Source organism: Amblyomma americanum, chromosome 7, assembly GCF_052857255.1.
Source record: "Amblyomma americanum isolate KBUSLIRL-KWMA chromosome 7, ASM5285725v1, whole genome shotgun sequence".
NCBI classification, from domain to species: Eukaryota; Metazoa; Arthropoda; class Arachnida; order Ixodida; family Ixodidae; genus Amblyomma; species Amblyomma americanum.
The window spans coordinates 32,214,875-32,239,057 of NC_135503.1; the positions used below are offsets into that span (position 1 = coordinate 32,214,875).

At 47.2% G+C, this 24,183-nt stretch overlaps 1 protein-coding gene across 4 annotated transcripts in view; it reads left to right on the forward strand.

Annotated features, from left to right (window-relative positions):
• The first annotated feature begins 245 nt into the window (after nucleotides 1-245).
• Nucleotides 246-24,183, forward strand: part of LOC144098811 (uncharacterized) — a 114,782-nt gene continuing 90,844 nt past the window's right edge. For 2 of the 4 annotated variants that reach the window (XM_077631691.1, XM_077631693.1), the window contains exon 1: nucleotides 900-1,206. In XM_077631691.1, the coding sequence (XP_077487817.1) occupies nucleotides 1,201-1,206 (6 nt within the window). In that variant the 5' untranslated portion in view covers nucleotides 900-1,200. Of the gene's footprint in view, nucleotides 1,207-24,183 lie in introns of all 4 variants that reach the window. The other 2 variants (XR_013307249.1, XM_077631698.1) reach the window with 2 other exon arrangements.

Genomic DNA, 24,183 nt, shown 5'->3' on the forward strand with positions numbered 1-24,183 from the left:
ACCACTTTGCAGCATGTGGGCTCTTGACGACGTCCACGTGTCTAGCACGTGTTCGCGTTTCGACTTCGTCTTACAGTCGCTGAGGGCTCGTGAGTGGTGTGATGCTCCGACGCAACTGTGCCTTGTTCTGTTGTAAATATTGCTTAAATTGTGCATAAGGGGGGGGGGGGGGGATTGTATAGGTGAGAGAGCAAGCCAATGGGCGCGCTTGCGCTGTCTCTTCGCGGCGTCAAATCTTTAAGCGCTGCAAGGTAATGCTACATGTTGATAAATAGTAGTCGAGAAAAATCCTAAGCAGCTTATAATTAGCGACAAGAACACTTAACGTAACGAAACGTGTCGAGCGCGGCTCAGCACTAGTTCATCACGGGGACAGATCTAAAGGCGCATGCGTAGACGTTATCTTTTTCCTTTTCATCTCTGCCTTTGTCCTGATCAAGATTAACAGTCTGCGTTGAAAGCACCGAGGAGACCTTGTGGATCATTTGAATGACGTCTGTACACGTGTCAGCGGAGATGTAAGATATGGCGGCACCTAGATTGCCATACAGTACCCATCACAAAGGTTTCAGCGATTGATTGCTGCCGGCTTATTGTTGGTGCGTGGACAATTCACGAAGGGGGAAAAATTGCTCGACACCCGTTCGGCTGTACATATCTGTACCGACGATCCAAGGTCTATCTACACATCTGTATTTTCTCCCTTACTGAGTCACTTAGAAATAAGGAAAGTAAAGTCACTGATTGCGCTCGTCGAATATCTCGAAATCATCCATTGTTGAGGATGTGAGTAAGGGTGGGGGTGGCCTTTACCTTCCTCCAACACTCTGCCCCTAAACCAACCGGCAGCCTTCCTCTTCAACTGCCTCGGCCTTCTCAACGGTCGACATTCGGGCACCACCGCCTTGCCTTGGTGGTATGGAGCATATTCGTACCTCTAAACTCAGTCGGACCATTTCCCTCGGGATTCGAGCTTGCAGTGGCATCTGTGTACGCCTACCGAGAACGTTCGACAAGGGAGCAAGAGATGGGACGAGACCTACTTCGACCCGCGACAAGCATCGACAGCCTGACGAACTCGTAGACCTGCTACTCGTCGCAAAGCAGTGCACCGCATAGGACTCCTCGAACACCGACCATGATATTGCAAAGCGATGCTTTGCGAAAACACGGATACGCTCGTCGCTTGGGGATGTTCAAATGGCGGTGAGCATTACTTTCGTTTTATTTTTTTTTGTATTTTCACATTCCCTTAAAGTTCCCCTGCTTGTTTATCAATGATGAAGTTACGTGGCAAACAAGAGCTTTTCCGTGCCAACCGCTACCATTGATCGATTATCCAAATGCCTCAAACGCCCAACAGCTGCCTTCCATGGCCGCAATAAACGCAATGATAGAAAAGCCGCGAGATGGATGTTCGGTTGTGTCATCAGATAATTTGCTCGTAAATTTATCGTTTGCGCAACTAAACTAACCAAACAAAGAGTGTAGTCAGAACTAGTGCAGTGTAGTCGCAGAATAGGTATTACTTCTGACACCGATTCTTTAGTAAAAACATTCAAACCTTTCCTCTGTGCATGCTTCAACGTCTGTAGGGTTATGTTATTACCTGCTCCGCGAAATCCCGCTCAGCCCGTGTAACCTCGTGAAACAGAACTCCCACCTGTCTCCTGAATTCTACAGGGACGCTATCACATTATTGCGTTACTGTTGACACACTTCGTTACCTCTGTGTTTGTCTCTAAGAAACAAAATCGGTGGGTCAGTGTTTTGTGCCACTTCAGTCATCACGAGAACCGCATAAAAATGTCGCCAACTACTTGCTTCGGCCTTGCTGTTACAACTTGCGCACACTACAGTGCGGCTGGCGATAATGGTTTTCCTGTGATCATGCACCCTAACTGAAAGCTCTGGTACTGCGATGACAAGTGGAGTGTTCTCTTGCACTTCGGCAACGTAACACTTCAATTGGAGAGGGTAACTTTGAGACAAGATCACTAGGAGTGTGCGAAAGTTCGAATATTTCGAATACTGAATTTAATATCTCCCTGTTCGATTATTCGAATGAATCGAATAGTGTGCGTTCAAAATTGTTCGAAATGATTCGAATATTTTCTCAACTTTTCTGCAAATTTTCGCGGGTTTCGAATAAGACACCTTATTTTTCTTCGACGACAGTTCCGAAACGAGGCACACACCGACGCCGGGTACCATATGCCGCTACAGTACGCGCCAGGATGTTAGCGCGATGAAGGGTTCCCTGTCTTGACGTGGACTATTCGTGTGGCGGCGTTCATACTGTTCATGCATTGCCTCTAAGACTGGACGACGTGGCAATGCTTGGGCAAGTTCAGCAAATTCTGCCTTAATGGCCAATCTCAGAGACCATGGCTCACATGTTATCTGTCACCCGTCTCAGGTAATTTCTTGTACTACGTTGTAACTTGGCGGTCATAGACATATTATACTGGCTTCGTGAACATTAGCGTTGAATCTTTTAAACGCCATAGCTTTAACTCCTTAACTTATAGCAGCGTACACAGCAGTGACGTCGCCGTAGCTTCAATTTTTTTGCACGATTGCTCGTTTTGAACGAATACTCGCACAAGTCGCGAATATTAGTGCAGATATTCGATTCATATTCGATTCGGTTTAATGACAATTCGATTCGTTCGCGAAGCTACACTATCGCATTGGATTCGGCTTGGAAAAAGTGCCATTCGACAGCCCTAAAGATTATCGGCCTGACCATGTTTGCCCATATTAAAATACTTCGCAAAAAAAAAAGCATCTGCGGATTCCATTTTGAAATGCTGTTATTTAAGCTTTAACCGCTACTCCACTAACAGAAAATATCGATTGAGAATCGATTCCTTTTTTTTTTACTTCCAAAAAAACTTTATCCCAGCAGCATTATATTGCGCGCAGTAACTTCTGTAATCCATCTTACTGCATCCAGTTGTCAGACAAGCAACATAATTTTGGTTATGATTAAGTGCCAGAAGCTACTGTAGTGCTTTCACTGCTTATAGAGCGGAGTAATGCGAGCTAACTGAATATGACTAGACATTACTAAAGTTTGGTTTATGGTTTATGGGGGTTTAACGTCCCAAAGCGACTCAGGCTATGAGAGACGCCGTAGTGAAGGGCTCCGGAAATTTCGACCACCTGAGGTTCTTTAACGTGCACTGACATCGCACAGCACACGGGCCTCTAGAATTTCGCCTCCATCGAAATTCGACCGCCGCGGCCGGGATCGAACCCGCGTCTTTCGGGCCAACAGCCGAGCGCCATAGCCACTCAGCCACCGCGGCGGCCATTACTAAAGTGGCGGGTAATGTAAATACAGTGGCACTTTTGGAAGAGTGATTGTCTCCTCTCGCCAAGGCACCCACGCTTCCTAACCTAAAGACTAGGCGCGATTCAGGAAAACGAGAGAAGCGCCGTGGCGACACTGCGGCGTCTGCGATTGTGTGACAAAATGCAACAAGCTCAATCATACGCGCCGTTGCAAGAGGCTGTCTTCCTCCAACTATTATTACGTTGGAGGCTGTTAACGAACACGTGCACGGTTACCCTCCTGTTTGCAACCTACAAGAAAGCTTCCATTCGATGTCCCCAGACGCACCGCAAATGACCATTTGCCACGCATCGGCAAGAGCTTTCTTTCTGAGCGCGCGCTCGCCCGAGCGCTTACGGCCACGGGACTTAACACAGCCGCCACCAAGGCTGGGAACGCGCGGAGCCGCTTCTGCTGGCATTGCGTGCGTGTTTGGCGTAAAGAAAAGAGCCACATTTTTCACTCTTTACTCACGGTGCGGGACAGCCTTGTTATAGCTGCGCAACGGAGCGGGGAATGCCAAGATCACATAGCAATAGCACCAATTACAGTGTCCGCTCAAGCCGCGTCCGCGACACCGGAAGTATACTCACGATTGCGGCGAAAGGCGACAATCCGAATAAGAATTACACAAAACTGCACGCAACCTCACACGCTGGAATTGATTCCGACGTCAGAGACCAGCTGAAAAGGCATAATGGGGGGGGGGGGGGGGGGTTGTACCAATCCACTCGTGTCACCAAAAAACGCTTCCCATAACTTTCGTCATCGCGTGCATTCAGCGTGGCTAGAACATACGCGGAAGGAGTTTCCCTCCTTTTTTTGTGTGTGTGCGTATTTCGTTCCATGCTCTGAACGTCGATGCATACAGCGGGGTTTTTCCCAAGACGGCGATGCAAGAGCGCTTACGCCGCACTAACGACGCCCGCGGCGGGCTCAGGAGGGAGAGAAAAAGCGCGACGGCGGGGATCCCGTCGAAGCTTCTGGAATTCACCGCACCACGCCCTCGCTGTTCTTCGTTCGCGAACGGCAGCTGTCACGGCAGGCAACGGCGTCGTGAGGACTATAATCTAGTACACTATAGTGAGAACCTCCGGGGAGCAGGGAGCGGCGCCAGGCGCGGACATGCAAACGTTTCTGCGAAACCAAGCAAAGTAGCGATGCGCCAAAAAAATCGCTGATGGAGGCGTACGCAGACAGGCAGTCAATCGTACGGGTTTAGATGAGGGAGAAGCCGCCAGAATGGAAGTGGCTGGTAGCGCCGCCGCCGCCGGGCGCCAATGGAAGAGGGCAGTTTGAATGACAGCGCACGCAGTATGCGACGGGTAAATAAACGACGGGCAAACCCGGCTCCGCGGCCTCTGTGACATCATCATCACTAGACTCACTACGCGGAGGCGTTCTTTAGCACAGCAGGAGACGCCGAGTTGGTGACGTCAGCGGAATTCTCGGGACTGTCTCGGAGGCACGCTTATGTGGCGACGGTGGTATCCCTCGTTTTAACCGCGTCTTTGTTTTCTTCGTTAATTTTTTTTCTGCGTCGCTTTTATTGGGCTCTTTGTACCAAGAAAAAGTTCTCCTGGCACGCTGCCTGGCGCGGGCTTTCGTTGTGATGCCTGCAGGCAGAAAAAAGATGTCCTGCACGCGTCGGTATGCAAATTCTTGAGAATGTAGTCGAAGCACGCCTATACGCACCTCGCTGCGGCAGATAAATATACCATTGGACAATAACCTAATTAAAAGACAAGGGGGATATGGAAAAGCGGTTATCAAACAAGAGGTCTCTCAAAGACGCCCAAAACGTGTATGACTGGTCGTGGTGAGGAGCCACAATTTTAGGTCCGCGAATCGGATCATCCTCATAAACACCGGGGCGGCGCGAACTAACATGTTATTTGTTAAAAATACTAGGTATTAAAAAAAGCGCCAGCATCAAGTACCACGGTCAGGCCGTTCTTTCAAAAACGGAGTAGTCATCAGTGGACGGCGTAGTAAACGAGATAAGCTCTACCCTGCGCTATGGTCTCTGGTTTTGCTGACGAGCTCGTTGGAAGTTATAGCAGTTACGCCCAACAGAGATAGTGTTATGTCCTTTTAACCCTTTTTAAAACTAGTTATAACTTATTCAACGCTATACTCCAACGCTATACGTTGTACAGGAGTAGGTCACAGTGCTTCAAGTCTCAGAAATGAAACCCGGAAGGAAGCAAAGTAAGTAATTTAACGACGCAATGAACATTGCCGGGTCTGCAAAAATATCCTCTTGATGGATGCCTGGCACGAAGCTCGTGCGCCACGCTGATATGCCTTTAGTGAAGAAACTGAAGTGCCGCTCGGTCCCTTACGGCGCGGTTCAGGTGTCCAGCAATATATGAGACAGATACTGCGCCATTTCCTTTCCCCAAAACCAATTATTATTATTATTATTATTATTATTATTATTATTATTATTATTATTATTATTATTATTATTATTATTATTATTATTATTATTATTATTATTATTATTATTATCACCTTTCTGTGTTGTTACCGCTTCTCGGTGCTTCTCGATGTAGGCGTTCCTCTGCCGTCTAGGCCTAGGGTTTTCAGCACAAACTGCTACTGAGATACGGGCTCGAAGCCACCATGTCCAGGACCTCTCCTGAAAGCTGCTCATCTAGTCATTATTATGGATAAAAAAAGGAAGCAATACAAGCGGCACTAAACAAATTAATACGAATTAAACAGTGCGAAAGTACCCACACAAAAGTGGTTATAGCAAGGGAGAGAAAATGCAAGGACCAGCAATAGAAGAGCGCACAATATAATAGCGAACAATCTGAAAGCGAGAAAGGCAGAGGCGAGTGATGCAAAACAAAGGCACTACGCAAATGCGGGGAGGAAATGAATTGCATTCGCCCATGGATCTAATTGTGTGCAAGTGTACTCATCTTAATTTGAAATGCATCAGTGGGCTCGGCATTCACATTTCTTTTTAACCAGCAGGCGGTTACATGCTATAGAATGAACTATCAGTACCTTAATTCGTTTAATTCGTTTTCGAGCAAATGTTTACTTTTTCCAGCGTTTTGACTGGTGGTGTGATTTGCGCAAGAGCGTTAATAGGAGTGCGTGCGTGAGCGAGACACCTACGACTAACATTCGGATTGTAAAGAAGAGTGCCTTGTTGGACTACGCGGGAAGGCGCAGTGGCAGCTTCAGGGTTCAGGCACGTCATGAGAAGTGTACCGTGATGCATGAGGCCAGATAACGCGTAGTGAAGGTCAAGTGATGGAGGGGCGCGGTTCTCTGGTGTAAACGGAACAGCTGAGTGTTAACTGCCACAACTTATTTTGCACAAATTGAATTTTCTGCCTCTAACAATTGGTCGAAAACTTCCAACTGTGGCACCTTTGCCCTACCCTTGCAATTGCACGTTACTTGCCCCCAGCAGTGGCATCTCAGGGTTATTGCTCCAAGCGCAGGGAAGCGTATCTCGCCAGTCACGTTGAAGGCGTGCATTGCATATGGAGCCCTAAAAGGACCGTTCAATGTTATCCTCCTGTCGGATGGTTGATAGTGTAGTGAGGTCGAGGTCAGACATACCCAGCAATTTTGGACAAAAGCATTTTTGAGCGGGAAACCTTTTATGAACGCAGTTTTTTCGTATAATGTAAGATTTAACTATAACATTCAATACACCCGCAGATCACCCGACGGCAGTCTTGTATTTTGCTTTTCTATTCACGTTTTTGCTATCGTCAAAAGCGTTCCCCATTGGTTTTCTATGGCAATCATAACTGTTCGATATGCGACCGATGGAAACACTTAAAGAGAAAGACTTTGCTACATATCAGAGGAATGGACCATTGCATTCATTATTTCCATAACAGTGCCTTACAATTTTCCAATTTTCAAAACTTTTGCTCCAGAAAGCTGGACTTGACGTGGCACTGTGCTAGTCAGAAGCCTAGAAGATATTCCTCAAAGTGAGCAGAGTATAAAGTACGGCTTGGAGAAATATGACAGGCACAACCGTCCCGTTCTTGCGGGCAGGTGCCTGCTGCCATCAGGGTCATCAAAATTGGACAGTTGTAGTCGTGTACACTGAGTTATTTGAACAAAAGTGAACCGCATGGTGCATGCGGTCCTCGAGATTTAGCTACGCGGAAGGCAGGATCCAACCGGTGAAAGTATTGTGACTTTTCTCCTTGTTTGCCTGCTTGTTTACCTGCGTTTTTTTCTTGCTTGTTCAAGCTTTGATTAAACGTAGTGAAACACCGCGATACTAGTTTTCCATCTAACTAATGGATGCACATTAAGAGCTCGTTTGAACTCGTTTAAAGTCTCGTGACCGCCAGTGAACTACGCGTGCGTGTGAGTCACGAAGAGACTTCACTTATGCCGAGCGCCGATCGTCAGACGCATTTTCAGCCCACCGCTTGGTGCTAAGACATCGATGTCCGAGATTAGAGCCCCGGTAACTTTGAAAAAATGAAGCCCTTGACCTTTCAGCGCTTCGTGACAGATAACGACGCAGCATCGCGATCATGATAGCGCTGAAAATAGCGGCACTCCCTGAGAGGTATCACCTGGGCATCTTTATTCGGCTACCCGAAATGGCGACGTTCTGACCCTCTTAGAAGTTCGAGGCCTTTGATTTAGAAGCTGGTTGGCACACAGTTCCGTTGCTAAAGCAGAGCCTCGGTGGCAGCCAGAAAGACCCCTGACAAAAGCCAGGGGCGTTAACCAGGGCTGGAACAGGTTGGTAGATTGTACAAGATGGAGAGGTGCTTGCTTCTAAGAGTAGTTTGAAGGGTTCTAGGGCGAGGCGGTAAGCCAGAAGAGCCAAATCAAGACTGTACGCACAAAGTGCTCCTAACCACGATGCTTTCGATACTGCCTTGCGCCTATACATCCCGCTGTCACACGCCCCGAGCGTAATCATTTCCATGATCGTTCGTAGTTATTTAAACTCAACCTTTACGACGAAGAGAATCAGGCTGCGAACGCGCACAGTCGAGTATGGACCTAGTTTTCCTACACACGTGCGAGATCGTTGAACGCCCATCGTCGGCGGTGATTTCGGCGAACATATTCTGCGCAAAGTCGATGAACCTGTAACCCTGCGCAGAAAATCTCGCGACGAGAGCCCTGTACGTCCCCGGGCAACATCAGCTCCCGGCAATCTATAGTGCCCCCAGGTCACCCACAGCGCTTAACCAATGTAACCAAGTACATATTGTATCCTCCTCTTCGCCAAAGTTAGCACTGACAACGGGCGTTCAACTATCTCGCACGTGTGTAGGAAAATTAGGTCCATACCCAAACGTGCGCGTTCGCAGCCGGATTGCCTACGCCGCAAAAGATGAGTTCGAATGGCTACGTACGATCATGGAAAGGATTACGCTCGGGTCCTGACAGCGCGATAGGTGCCAGGCAGCAGCGAAAGCACGTTTGCTGTGTCTCATGTTTAGAGAAATCATGCCGATTGTGGACGCTTGTCATAATTGGTGTTAAATACAAATATGACTGACTGACTGACTGACTGACTGACTGACTGACTGACTGACTGACTGACTGACTGACTGACTGACTGACTGACTGACTGACTGACTGACTGACTGACTGACTGACTGACTGACTGACTGACTGACTGACTGACTGACTGGACCGACTGACTGACTGGACTGACTGACTGACCGACCGACCGACCGACCGACCGACCGACCGACCGACCGACCGACCGACCGACCGACCGACCGACCGCTTTTTAACAGATGCCAAAATATGCATGGAAGCTCCAGTGATCGATTCTGCCAGCTTCTAAATCTAGCACGATATATGCTAATCGGGGATACCCCAACGGCATACTTTTCCAACATTCGTTGTGTGGAGGTCTTACAAAAGAAAAAAGTTGTACCAACTGCAGCAGCAAGAAAAAACATCTATAGAATTGTTACAGCGCAAGCAGACCCGCAAAATGATGAGAAGCCAAATACAGTGTCTGTGGCCACGACCGCTCCTTCTCGCCGCCTATGCTCGCCCTGACGATGGGACGTCCCAGCCGCGGTGGCCGCGTTCCGATGGAGGCAAAAAGCGCCCGTGTGCTGTGCGATGTAAGCGGACATTAACGTTCCCCAGGGTGCCGAAAGTATTCCTGATCCCTCCACTAGGCGCATCTTTATCTCTTTTTTTCACTCCCACCTTCCTCCCTTCCCTCAGGGCGTGGTTGAGGTCTCCACTGAGAAATGAGACAGTAACATAATTAAAAACTGCGCAGAATAACACAGTACGGGAGGGAGAAACACGCGCACACACACACACACGAGCGCAAACTTGCAACTGAATTTTCAGAAAAGATACACCGCCTTAAGAAGCAGAGAGGGCGCAAGCGTACAAAATTCAGAACATCACGTGTGGGAAGAAAAGAGCACGCTCATAGATACAGTAAAAATTGCATCAAGAATAGGCACATGCAGAATCTTATCATAACTAATCAGATTTGAACAACAAAAGCAGGCTATCCATTGCGGAGAAAGGCGAGTTATTTTTTGAGAAGGGCCAACGAAGCCTTACTCACGCAGCCTTCCGTGGTGCTAATTTTAGGGGCCTCTACAATTTCCCGGGCCATCCTATCGGACACAATGCCCGCCTGTGCGCCATGACCAGCAGGTGCCAAAGCAAAAGGGCAAATAACAAATGTGTAATCAAACACCGGACTCAGTTTGTGCCTTGCACTGTTGGTGTGGTGTATAAGATTCCGCTCAGCTGTGGGTCTGTGTACATAGGCCAGACAGGGCGCTGTCTCAATGACAGGCTCAGAGAGCATGCCAATTCTCTGGGCGCAAGTGGCGGCTCGAAGCTGTCTTTGCACTGCCTCAAGTGCGAACACTATGCTGACAGGAATAAGAAGAATAAACAGCAGTGCCGTCCTTTCCTCCGTTCCACTGTTGTTATCGGGCGGGCTTCCGATAGGATGAACTGGGAAATTGTAGAGGCCCCTAAAATTAGCACCACGGAAGGCTTCGTGAGTAAGGCTTCGGTGGCCCTTCTCAAAAAAGAACACGCCTTTCTCCACAATGGATAGCCTGCTTTTGTTGTTCAAATCCGATTAGTTATGATAAGATTCTGCATGTGCCTATTCTTGATGCAATTTTTACTGTATCTATGAGCGTGCTCTTTTCTTCCCACACGTGATGTTCTGAATTTTGTACGCTTGCGCCCTCTCTGCTTCTTAAGGCGGTGTATCTTCTCTGAAAATACAGTTGCAAGTTTGCGCTCGTGTGTGTGTGCGCGTGTTTCTCCCTCCCGTCCTGCGTTATTCTGCGCAAAGTTTTTAATTATGTCGCCACACCAACTGGCCCAACGTTCTACCCTAATGAGACAGTAAGAAAGTTTTAGAATCGGGTGAACCTATCATTAAGGTAGTATAACAATAGCGTGGCACCAGTGCGCGTGAGCACTGGCCCCACTGTTTCCCTATGCGGTAGGGCCACACTATTCTAAAACTCGCCGTGCGTCATCTCTTTCCACCCGCCGCAGTGGCTCAGTGGTAAGGGCGCTCGGCTACTGATCCGGAGTTCCCGGGTTCGAACCCGACCGCGGCGACTGCGACTTCATGGACACAAAACGCTAAGGCGCCCGTGTGCTGTGCGATGTCAGTGCACGTTAAAGATCCTCAGGTGGTCGAAATTATTCCGCCGGAGCCCTCCACTACGCACCTCCTTCTTCCTTTCTTCTTTCAGTCCCTCCTTTATTCCTTCCCTTACGGCGCGGTTCAGGTGTCCAACGATATATGAGACACATACTGCGCCATTTCCTTTCCCCAAAAAACCAAATATAACCCGACCGCGGTGGCTGCGTTTTTATGGAGGAAAAACGCTAACGCGCCCATGTGCTGTGCGATGTCAGTGCACGTTAAAGATCCCCAGGTGGTCGAAATTATTCCGGAGCCCTCCACTACGGCACCTCTTCTTCCTTTCTTCTTTCACTCCCTCCTTTATTCCTTCCCTTACGGCGCAGTTCGGGTGTCCAACGATATATGAGACAGGTACTGCGCCATTTCCTTTCCCCAAAAAACACCAACACCAATTATTATCATTTCTTTCCGTAAAATATATTTTTTTTCCATGGGGCAAAATAATAACGCTTAGTGTTCAGATTCGACGCGCAGTGAGCTGCTGGAACGGCCGAACGGAAGTAATTTACCCGTAAACTTGCGAATGATGACAAATGGCTGAACTGCAAGAAGGTAAGGACGGCACATGTTACGTGACGCTTAAGCTGTCCGCACCAACTGCAGAAAGCAAAGATGGAAATGCTGATGAACGCATCTCAGGAGCCGGATATGCGTACTTCCCCACCAAGTGATTAGCATAACCGGCTGCTTGAGGGCAACAAAACTAAACGATTCAATCCGAGCGCAGCTTAACGGGGTTTTCGCAACAGACCATTCTAACCGCTGGTGGCGACCTTGAAAGTATGCAACACGTGTGACGCAGCTCTCACGAGGAATTAAAACCAAGGCACGATAATTGACAAGGTTAGGCGCTTTCGAAACAGTCACCACGCCTGCATCCCTTTTAATGGGGACCAACTCGCTCTCTAATCAGGTCTCTCTGGAGGTATGATGGGAAAAAAAGTCCGGTTCATACCGTCACAAGATTACATCTCAGGAACGAAATTGATATTCGTGCGCGTGCGCATGTGTGCACGTGTGAATGGCATGAAAAAAACAACAACTATAGACACACTTGCGAGTCGGTGCGTGCCAATGGTAAAGAGGTGTTTTCCCGCTGATTGCGTCCTGCGATTGGTCAAGACAGCAGCGGAGGAATGGCGCGGTAATTACCACGTTATTCCTCCGCTGTTGTTTTTGTTCTCACAGTATATCCCATAGAAACCATGTGATGATTCATTGGTTACAGCTTTCGGCTAATCAGCACGTGATTTTAGAATAAGGTCCCGGCTGCGGCGACCCCGTTTCGACATAGACGAAACGCAAAAACCGCCCGTGATCTGTGTGATATCATAATAATATTAATAATAATTGGTTTTTGGGGAAAGGAAATTGCGCAGTATCTGTCTCATATATCGTTGGACACCTGAACCGCGCCGTAAGAGAACTGATAAAGGAGGGAGTGAAAGAAGAAAGGAAGAAGAGGTGCCGTAGTGGAGGGCTCCGGAATAATTTCGACCACCTGGGGATCTTTAACGTGCACTGACATCGCACAGCACACGGGCGCCTTAGCGTTTTTCCTCCATAAAAACGCAGCCGCCGCGGTCGGGTTCGAACCCGGGAACTCCGGATCAGTAGTCGAGCACCCTAACCACTGAGCCACCGCGGCGGGTGTGCGATATCAGCGCACGTTGAAGATTCATAGGTGGTCGAAATTATTCCGGAGCCCTCCACTAAAGCGCTCCTTCTCTCTCTCATTTCTTCCACCCCCTTTTTTCTCCCTTCCCTAGCAGTGCGGTGGGGGTGTCGACAGAGAAGTGAGGCAGAGTGCGTCTTTCTCCTCCTCATAACCAATTTGTTTTCAATCAAGGTCATCTCCTTCTTCATTTACTATGTATTCCTCTATTTTCAAGCTCCCCCTGAGAAGCCTGATTATGTGGGCCTGTATACGGTGAGCGCTGATAAAGACATGGGTGCAGTCTGTGTTTTTTACACTCTAAACACTAATTAGCCTTTAGGAGTAAAAAGGCAGTAAGCTGTACAGAATATTAACTTGGTGCAGTTATCATTGGGTGGAGGCTTTTAAACGAGACACTAGAGGTCTTGACTTTAGCAAACAGAGCAGATTGAAACAGATTGAAGCGTTTCCTTTCAAAGTCAAATGTACGTGCAAAAAAGTGGAATATGTATTGGTTCGTGCGTCGCTCCCGTATTGTGCAACATCTGACTTGCGGGCATTGACAGAACCTTATCGGGGGCATTTGACGCAGGCAACGTTGTCAAGGCCTTTAAGGTACGTTGACGATATTTTAATTATATTGACTAAACAATCGCCCTTGACTTACTCGCAAACTTTGCAGGATATTTTATCGGATTTTAAACATGCTAAGGGTTTGGATTTTACATATGAACTAGCGAAAGAAAACAAATCACAACTTTTAGATATTGACATAACCATTACTGACGAAGGTGTTTGCTGGATGTATCGTCCCCGTGCCCGCAAATAGTTGTTGCCGCACGATGCGACGCACTCGAAAACTGTGAAACGTGCCATTGCCATCATGGGCCTTGATTCAGCTCTAAAGAAATCGTGCTGTCATAAAGTACAGGAAAGCTTTGACGTACTGATATAAAAGCTTAAACAGACAGGCTTTCCTTCCCTGGTGATTAGTTCTGTTACGGAAGCACTGCTGAAAAAGGTAAAAAAAAGGAAAAAAAAAGAGCGAGGATGGTGAAGTATCTGAAAAGAAACTCCAACCGGTGGTGATTCCATACTCCCACAAAGTGGCTCATAATATTTTTTTTATACGTCTTTATTTCTGCATAAAATAGGCCTAGCCTTGCAGCAGAAATGAGGGGCTTCATGGGGGTGGGGGAGGGGGAGGAGGGCCGGTCTCCACTTCTTCTTCGAAGTGGGGTGGTCCTGTGGTCAGCTCTGCGAAGAAACGGCCAGGCCCTTCTTCTTCCTTGAAGTATAGGAGAAAAGCCCGCCAGAGCCGGAGTGCGTCCTATGATCCGATGTGTAATGGTGGATCGACCCATTCCTGCAAGGTGCCAGGTCGGTGCCCGCCCAGGGACTGAAGTGCTCGCTCCCGCACCACGTCAAAAGCAGGGCAGCGCCACAAAAGGTGTTCGGCCGTGCCTCTGGCCGGGCATGCCGGGCATTCTTAAGCATGTTAAGCATCTTAAGCATGTTTCTGTGAAATACAAAGTCCCGGTGGTCTTCTCTGCACCCAGAAAACTTGCATCGCTGTGTCGGAAGATTGGAAATGATAATGCCAAGTCAACAGAATGCTAACCTAAGCATGCAAACCCTTTTCTGAAATGTGCTGTGGGTGTAGTTTATAGCATCCCGCTGGTTTGTGGAAAGGTGTACATCGGCCAGACAGGCCGATGTTTATGCTCTTTTAGACGTTCATTAATACGTCGGCCAGACAGGCCGATGTATTAATGAACGTCTAAAGGAGCATAAACGCTCGCTAAGAACTGGTACCTGATCCCATGTGCCGCATCATTGCAAGGACTGCGGCAAAGAAGAGCAGAAAATTTGTGAAGCAAAGCTCCAAGACACTCAGATATTATGTAGAAGTAAAGATAAGACTGCCCGTGAACTAATAGAAGCCCACCGAATTAGAAAAAGTGGGGGTTCCTCTGTTAGCACCCCATCGCTGGTCATTCATAAGAATGAAAGCATATTCTAGATAAGTTTATAAAGAGTTGAACCACTTTTGTTCTCTCCTCTGTAGTATCCTTCCCCTCGCACTTGTCATTTACCTGTTGTTATATTGTTTTTGTCTCCCTTTTCGCCGCGCCTTCCTCTTGGCTATAAATAAGCCGTTCTTGAATTCAATAAACAGTTGAAAGTAGCGCCTGTCTCGTGTTTCTTCTTTTCCTCTGTGCTGTGTTTTATTGCGGCTCATCTACTCAAGCGGATGCTTCGAGCAGTAATGAAAGTCAGGAAACAGATTGTGTGGCGATGATCTGCTCCAACGATGCCACAATGCGTCCTCCTCAGCTATTAATTTCCCATCATAATGACGTCATGAGATTCATTTGTGAAGTGAAAGGCAATAGCAACTGATTATGACGAAACAAAAATTACTGTATAATTTTCACGCACTCTCCACAGACCTCGTAAGCAGGTTACATAATTTTCCCAGCCAATTCCATCCCCTGACATTTTCTTTTCCATGTGTTACGCCACATTCAGTAAACAACCCACGTCACCGCGCACCAGATAGACTCAAAATACCGAGCTTTCACACGGTTCTCCATTTTCAAGAGTGGCTGATCCCCTCGCTTACGCAAGGGCTAAGCTTCCGCAGCACCGTCACAAAGGCGGAACGACGCGCACACAGCCATTGTTTGTCGTCGTACAACCGCAGTTTTCTTAACGCCGACAGGCCATTACAACATCGCCAGGCACGGCACGCGTGTGCTCAACGGCCGGGATTTCCCGACACCGTATAATACCGCGTCGCCTCGCAGTTCCTCGAGTCCCGATAATTTGCGGCGACAGTTCGCCTTGGCAAAGGGCCCCGGGAATTTTTTTTTTTCGCACGCCATAGAGAAAATCATGTGTTAATCTTCACTGCGCAGCACAATACTTCGGATTAGCTTCGATAAGTGGACTCCACGCGACGTCATGCTTCTGACGCAAGCGGGAAACTCGAGCCGAGCTAACTGGAAAAGAATCTTGCCTTCCGCAAGGTGGTACTATTTCTTTTGCTAATGCTTTCAGAAATTTAGTCACAGGTTTGGAATAAAACTGAGGGATTATTTCTGCGTGCAACAGGCACACTGGAATGCCTCTGCTGTATACCACTGATAAGGGGGATTTTGCCTTTCAGATTTCCAACAACCAAGACACAGTAGTTTGGAGCAAACAGGTTTCGTTTCAAAGAAAAACTGAAGGCATCAGTTTGAGGCGGCTAGGCTTTTCCACGGTGGTCTGGTGTTTATCCAGCACATAATGCATTGCACTCTAAACAGAAATGAGTAAAAAGAGAATAAGCTGTCCTCTAGCGCATTCCATTTTATAAAAAGAAGTCCTTTTGTAAAAGAAAGTGCGCTACAAGGCACCTTACTCCGCTTTTTACTGTCATATAGGCGTAATCGTGCTCAGAGTGTAAAACTGTTTGGATACCATGAAACAAGTCCTCTCTAGAGAACTGAAATTGCAGTCTTAGAAAACTCGTGTGAAGGAGGCAGGAACAAAAAGTGTAATTATTATTTCTTGCGCGTTAACATGAATGCAACATTTTACATAACAGCCTTGATATGTCAAGCACATCTAGAGTTTCAAAGCACCCGCCGTTTCAGTCATACGCCTAGAATGCACTTTTTTTTTTCTGAAAGTGGAATGTCGTTGTATCGTGTATTCTCCTCTGTTTTAGTCCCAATCTCTCATTTCGTGTTGCTGTACTAATAGATGGATAAGCGCTTATCTAAGAAACAGAAAACTGTTTGTAGAATTTTTAAAAAATGTGCATCTAGTGTGCTCATTCCAGTCACATTCGGGTTACCTCAGGGTAGTGAGTTGAGGTTGTTATTGTTTACTATCTAAATAATTAGTCGGTGCAGTGTCTGACGAGGCCATAACTTTGCCTGTGGATGGTTCTGTTGGTTTAACAACGATTTTTTCAGAACATAGCCATGTTACATAAAAAAAGCTCTCGTTGGTGTAATGAGTTGTGTACCTGTTGGAGCATGTTCCTAAATACTGATAAAACAATGATTCTCCCTCTTGCTGGAACGCAATACCAACGCATGTATGCCTAGCTATTGCATGACAAACCGGTTTCAAGAACTAGCAGATATAAGTACTTATGTGTGGGTCTTTACAAACAAGCTCACTTGGTCCGAACGCATATATCATATTTCAAATTATGCCTTTCGAAAGCTTTGGTTCTTAAAAAAAGACTGCAAAACACTCAAGTAAGTCCTAGCTTCTGGCATATAATGTAAGTGTACGTTCAAAACCTTATTAAGAGGCAGCGTTGTGGGATTGCCAGAATAAAAAAGATGTACGCTAGCTAGAGAGTATTCAAAGTAAGGTGGTCAGATTTTTCTCTTCAAAATACAGGAGGAAAAATTCTACGAAATCGCTGATGAAACTTAATAACATCCGCATGCAAGAAGTTCGCAGAAAAAAAATAGATGAATTTCATTCTTAAATGGTTGTATAAATGGTAAATTTAAAATAGCTCTCCCTAAATACTTGAAACGTCTCACTCCTAGATCTTCAAGACACAACCATAAGTTAGAAGTCGAAAGTTTGACGGAAGCCCATCTCGTCCGGATTGTACACGACGAAAAAAATACACGGTGTCCACGACTAGAAATGAAATTAAGTTTCGGCTTCCACAGGAACTTTCTTCACTGCGAACAAGGCTACCGTATGGGAGCCGAAACGTCATTCAACCTTTTTTTTTTTTTTGGTCGGTGCCATGTATTTTTGTCACCATAAGTGCTCTCTAACACCTATTTTTGCCTCTATTTTACTCCTCTTTGGTTACGTTAAGTTTAGTGCGCGGCTGACCAAGTAACCAAGGTTACGCTAGAGTTCTCGCTGTTGGGGTTACTCGCCGCCTGAGAAGTGATCTGAGTACTCACGGAGAAGGGGAAAGATCTATAGTTCCCATTTGCCACATATCGGTTAAAAAAATTAATAGATCGTTAGAAGCAGGCTTGCGCTTACTGCCGCATTCCTCTTTAGTGCTGGGGATGTTTTTGTTCTTGTTAAAAGCGTTATTTGAAGATTTAATAATTTCTTTACTCCTTATTCTGATGATGATCGTGAATTTTTATGGCTCAAGGACCTCTGTGGCCAAAGAGCGCCATGGCACAAGTTTTTTCTTCAACTCAAGGTGGGGTCAAAGACCCATTTCTTAAGCATTTCTCACCGCTGCAGTCAAACTCCTTATTCTTGAAATAACAATACATGCAACATCATTTCAAGTCTTCGCAATGGCTCCTATTTCAGAATGACAAAAAAATGACACTTCGAACCAACTCATATAAATACGGATTACGCTAATTAAGCTGGAGTGATGTTCCTTTTGTGGTGCCCCTCAAATTCGAGGTGATGGCTTTCGCGGCAAATTTTCCATTTTCCCAATTTCCCAAATTCGATAACAGCCATTTTTTTCCAGTGCAATTTAAATTTGGGCCAGTTGGTTCGCATCCGTGATGAAGAAAACAGCCGCTTCAGATGACGCACCAGTAACGACAGACCAGGGTATATCATCCTGCCTTCTTAATTTACTCGTCATTCAACTAGAGCGCTGTTTTCCTCATCACCAATTATTTTCCCACGGGGACCTTCACATTCCTTATTCTCCCGGAAGAGGTAAATGCTGCAGTGGATTCGAGCGTTCTTAAAAACGGGCGTTACAGTCGCACACATTACAAGTGCAGTTGTGCCCAGACTTCCGTCTAAGGGCCTATGCTGACAAGGCCTGTAATTAACCCCTCGCCGCATAGACGCAAGATCACCATGGCCGAGTGCTTGCGCCATACGTGGATGTGCACCTGAAAGCTAATCGAACAAGTGGCGAAAGCCGACACACCGGCATTGGGCTAAGTATCATCTTCATTCCCTGTACTATACGCCCCCACAGTTCCATCATAGCATTGCTGGCATTCTTTTCTGCGGCGCATCTTGTATCACCCTCCACTCTGCTGCCCGCGTGCTACTCAAAGCTTCCGGCGGTAGCCACCTGGGCTTCCACAGATGAGAAACAGTATTCGCTACATTCGTAGATTCAGTACATTCAGTACACACGTAGTTGCACGCACAGAAAACAATAAACAATGCCCACAAGTCCTATTGAAAAAGCTGAGACTGAACCAATAACCTGTTCAGTCAGGCATAGAGCCCAACAACAATACGGGCTGGTGAAAAAAGGGGGCGAATCCGTCTATTAGTGTGCTCGACGGACCCGGCAGAGGGCGTCTTGCGTAACCGTTCCGTTCAGCTGCGCGAAATTCGAGAACCGCTGTTACAAAGTGTGCGGCTGACTTGCCACCGGCGTTTGATCCTGTGCGGCCTCGCGATGGTAAGAAAGAAAAAAAAAGAAAGTAAATCAGCTACTACGGCAATGAGGGTCACCAACACCAGGGGGTGCTTGCAGACGCCAGTCACGCAGCAGCAGGAGCAGCAGACAACAGCGGTGCCCCAGAAAAGAAAAAGAATATGGAGGCCCAAATAGTGGCGCGATAAAGAGGACCCTCGTGGGCCGCGCACAATGGCGTATTTTGTGCCACGGCGCGCGTGGGTGACACGCAAGAGTGGACCGAGCGGCTCCTTCGAGGACCGGTCATTTTCTCGGCCACGAGCCTATTCATAGTAACCGCGCCGGCCGTTGCGTCATCAACTGACCTCTGCCTGTCTGACGCTCGCCGGGGAGCCAGCGCGAAGTGTGTGCCGAGTGCGCTGCTGTATAGGGTGCCTCGATGCCAGCGTCGCCGTTCAACGGCGGCGTTGGCATCGAGGCAACCTACTGCCGAACAGCGGGAGACGCCCTCTCGAGGGAACGGGCCCAACTAAGGCGTTACTCGGCTGTTGCGTAACTTGGCCTAACAATGTGGCCCCTTGTTGGGAACTTTCATTGCGCGTCTTAGGCAAGGAATTCTTATTAGGTTCACCCAACCCCGAGCAGGGCGTCGCTGTTATGGAAGAGGCGAGGGTGCTTCAATGTTCAGCTTTAGCGGTTTGCTTGATGAAAACGAAGAATTGTTTACTGCCATACACAGTTAACATTGCCGGAATACATGTTATTCCGAAAGGGATCGTTTTTGACTTTATACGATGAGATCGTCCGGTAAGGTTCTCAGGCATACAGTCTTATTTATGGAAGACATTTTGTAGCTTCATGTCTATGTACACCATCAATCCGCGCTATCCTTGTCAAACGAAATGGACTTTCCCGACAGACCCGTTGTTGTCACCACCACACCAAACAGGGGGGCTGTCATTGAGATAATCCAGAAGGCGTTTCACAGACCCGCTCAATAACGCTCAGTCTCAAACAATTTGAATGGAAGAAATAAGGAAGAAACCCCGTCTTTTTTTGTATTTCCCATTGGTGTTCCAGACGCGCTGCATTGGACTCCGGAGCTGTACATATAAATGAAACTGCAGGAGGCTAACGCACAACGAAAGTATTGCTAGCATATTGAATGGGATGTGGGTGGGGGAAGGGGGGGGGGGGGGGGGGGGAAGGCTTTACAATGGAAGCTACCATTATAAAATAAGAATAATAAAAGCTGCAATATTATATCCATGCTACCTTCTTCCAACCCCACGTGACACACCGTAAAGATTCCATTCTATTAACGTTACACCAGCCAGCGGGAAAGTGGTAATAGTTGGCTGTATAAGTGCCTCGCATTTAAGAAGCCTCCCAGGTGTCACTGCTGTCAACTGACCAGCGTCGTTCAAGGAAAGACCCTATAGTGCTCGATCATGCATTCTCATTCATTAGGGGATGACCAATGTGTAGTCTGCTATCTGCGTTAAACTAACGGGATGAGACGGTTAAGTTATTGTTTGTAGCCGCACACGAAACACTGCAAACAACGCCACGCACGTGGTACATATATAAGCAGGAACAGACAACTTAAGAGCTGAATTTTAAAGATATAACAGAGCCAACAGTCACAGGGATTACCAGCATGCATGTGTCTTGTAAACCCCTGCAACACAAAACAACTTATCCGCCGCGGTGGGTCAGTCATTACAGACCTCGGCTGCTGACCTTTAAGACGCGGGTTCGATCCCGGTCGCAGCGGTCACGTTTCAATGGAGCCGAAATGCTAGAGGCGCGTGCGCTGTGCGGTGTCAGTGCATGTTAAAGAACCCCAGGTGGTCGAAATTACCCGGAGCCTTCCACTTCGGCTTCCTTCTAAGTAGCTTTAGGACGTTAATCCCCATAAACCAAACCAATCACAATACAACTTGGCTGAGATGTGATGAAATCAAAAAGCAAGAACATGCAACGCGCACAGACTTGATTAGCAAGCTTTTGAACATATGTTCAGTTGCAAGTAGCACGTACGTCGTCATCTGTCTTTCATCTTTGTCTTGCCCGCTTGTGTTATAATTAATACGCGCAGAGCTACGCGGACACCGCAAGCCATATATACCGCACTCTCATACAAAGACATTCCGCTCGCTGCTTCTGTTGTCTTCTTGTGTTCTGCATGCGTTGCTCTGTCAAGCTTACAAGTTTAGTTTTACAATTTACAACTTGTAAATTGACTTTTTGAGGAAATGAGAGGTACAGTAACTGTCGCACTTCTCCGTGGACACCTCAACCGCACCGTGAAGGAAGGGAGGAAGGTGGGAGTGAAAGAATTGGGTAACCTACGCGGGGGCTCCGGAATAGCTTCGACCATTTGGGGATCTTTAGCGTGCACTGACATCGCACAGCACACGGGCGCCTTTGTGTTTCGCCTCCATCGAAACGCGGGCGCCGCGGCTGGGTTCGAACCCGGGTACTCCGTATTAGTAGGCGAGCGCCCTAACCACTAAGCCACCACTGCGGGTACTCTGTAGCGCTTGCGTACTCCAGGGGCCTGGGTTAGCTAGAACTAGTTTTGAGGAAAAAGGCGCAGTCACTGTCTGCAATCTCGGTGGACACCTCTACCGTGCCGTGATGGGAGGCAGGAAAGTGGGAGTGAAAGAAGAAAGGAAGAAAGAGGTGTGGTAGTGGAGGGCTGCGGAACAATTTCGACCATCCTAACGTGCGCTGGCATCGCACAGCACACGTTTGAGTAACAACTTTATTTACCGAAACGGGAGGGGGGCAACGTTAGAAGGAACAGGTCCCATACTGGGTAGACCACTGCTACCCTCTGAGCCTTATCCAGGATCTTGTCCTGGAGATCAGGAGCTGGGCTGTGCAGGGCAGCATGCCACTGCTCTTTAGAATGAATATTGAGAGATTATGGAAGGGGGGGGGGGGGGGGGGTGATGAGCATTGTTTTGCGTTTCGCCTCCGCGATTATTGTCGAAACAGTACTATGAGAGAAAGAAAGAGAGAGAATAAACATTTATTTGTAGAAAAGGGTTGTTCTTGTATCCTGGGTGGTGCCTTCAGTTCAGAGCCCCAGTGGCGAGCGCCAAATTGCGCGCCCGCGAGTTAGCGGCACTAGGCTAAGGCCTCCCGTAATGAAAGGAGCGACCCCGACTCATCTGTCAGTAGGCCGGCTGTGAGAAATTTAGTGCGAAATGTTTACGAAAGGCGTTTGAATGTAAGGCAAGTCCAAAGCAAGTGCATGATGTCTGTAGGATAACCTCACCTTCTTTAGAAAGAAGTTCATTTTTCCTCTCTCCCTCTCAGCCGAGCATGTGCAGCTATGGGCACATTCATCACGCATGTGCGCAGTAGAAGGAGCGCGGTTCAGGTGTCCAACGATATATGAGACAGATACTGCGCCATTTCGTTTCTCCCCAAAACCAATTAAAAAAAAGAGATAATGCTTGATATGTGTAGTGTGAGATCGAGTCTGGAATCGCAAGAAGCGCGAGGCTGGAAGCAGATTAGACCTTGATGACAGAGGACAATTATCAGCGTGCTTCTAGCATATGTTCCCAAGAAAGAAAAGGCTATAGCCATTTTTTTCTTTCTTTTTCGAGCTTTGCGCTATTACAATGACGACAGGCTACGCACTTTAATGTACATTGAGAAATGGGAGTCATCCGTGATGCGCTGTGTGTCGTGAGTTCCCTTGCTAAGGCGAAGGGAGGGGCAGTTTATCAGCATGATCTGAGACGCGTATCACGTACCTTGCACCGCTCACGGCTATCAGAGAGGAGTCGAGATTGTGAGAAAGGAAAGTTACGTAAGAAGATAACATTTTTGAGTCAGCATGAATGCCCCTGGGGACCGTCGAGAATGTGAACTGTGTACCTTGAAAGAGCAGCAGTTTGCAACCAGGCTAATGAGGCTACACAAAAGGCGGGTGCCAGAAAACGCCATCAAGGCTCGCAGCTTTTTTGTAATTTTGTAGCGGGGGGGGGGGGGGGGGGGGTCCTTTCCTTGTAGCTTCTTTTTAAGAGCAGTTCCACTGCTGTAAAAAAAAACTGCGCATTTTCTGATAAACGATTCATGGGAAATATTCACAATCTCACGTTGCTAGTTTGTTTAGTGGTAGGTTTTATGGCACACAAAGCTACTGAGCTATCATGCAACAAACACGAGACTAGCAATGTGGTTTGCTTTGTGTTCCAAGAATGAAAGTTTCATAGAGATGCCGTTCATTTATATAATTTCCTTCATTTCGGATCCTAATAACTGGCGACAAGTCCGCAATTGCATTTCTTCCAAGAGATATCCTAAGTGAAATGGAATGTGTTCATTGTAAAATGCTGTGAAGTTATTTTTTCCACTTTGGTTCTAAATTCTTGTACTTAAAAAGAAAATATAAATATAGTTTACTGTGAATACATCTCCGAGCAAATAGTTCATAAATAGGTTTTATCATGTTTCATGAGCATAAAACGGGGTGTTCGTTGCGTGTCCAATACGAATGCGGCATAAAATCACTTCGATAAAACGTTTTTGATGTGCACGTGACTGCCACCCTGAATCTTCTGTCACACGCTCTTTTCGATGTCATCGCACGACCGTTATGCTGCGTCGGCTCGAAGTGGTCCTAACCGTGCGCAAAATTTACAATCATCGTCTGTGGTATGCTATTCCTTGTTTTGTATTGCAACAAAAACTGTAATCTCTATGCGCACGTTTATAATTACATACCTTCTTTTGCAATCACCTGTTTAGTTTTTCGTTGGTTTTCAGAGTATAATTACATAACGCTGTCAGTAGCTATTGCGCCTACGACACTAATAACTTCCAGATAACTTCCTGGCTGCGACCTTTTTGGTCACAGGTTGCAATAGCGGAAATCACGCGCGATGTGAGAGTGCAGGCGCCACAGTTTATGGATTCGATATAAAAAAGATAATAAGGGAGTAATTACAGATAACACAGAATGCCGCACACCATCTGTAGCAGCATGTGCGTTACTCACGCCATGTAATGTTCATGTCATGCTACCAGCAATTACCGCTTCGGCGGCTCGTGCGAGGTGACTGACTTTCATTAACACAATTAGCCCCTCACTGGTACGGCGGCAGGTCAACTGGTCGCTGGGCACTGACCTGGCTCGT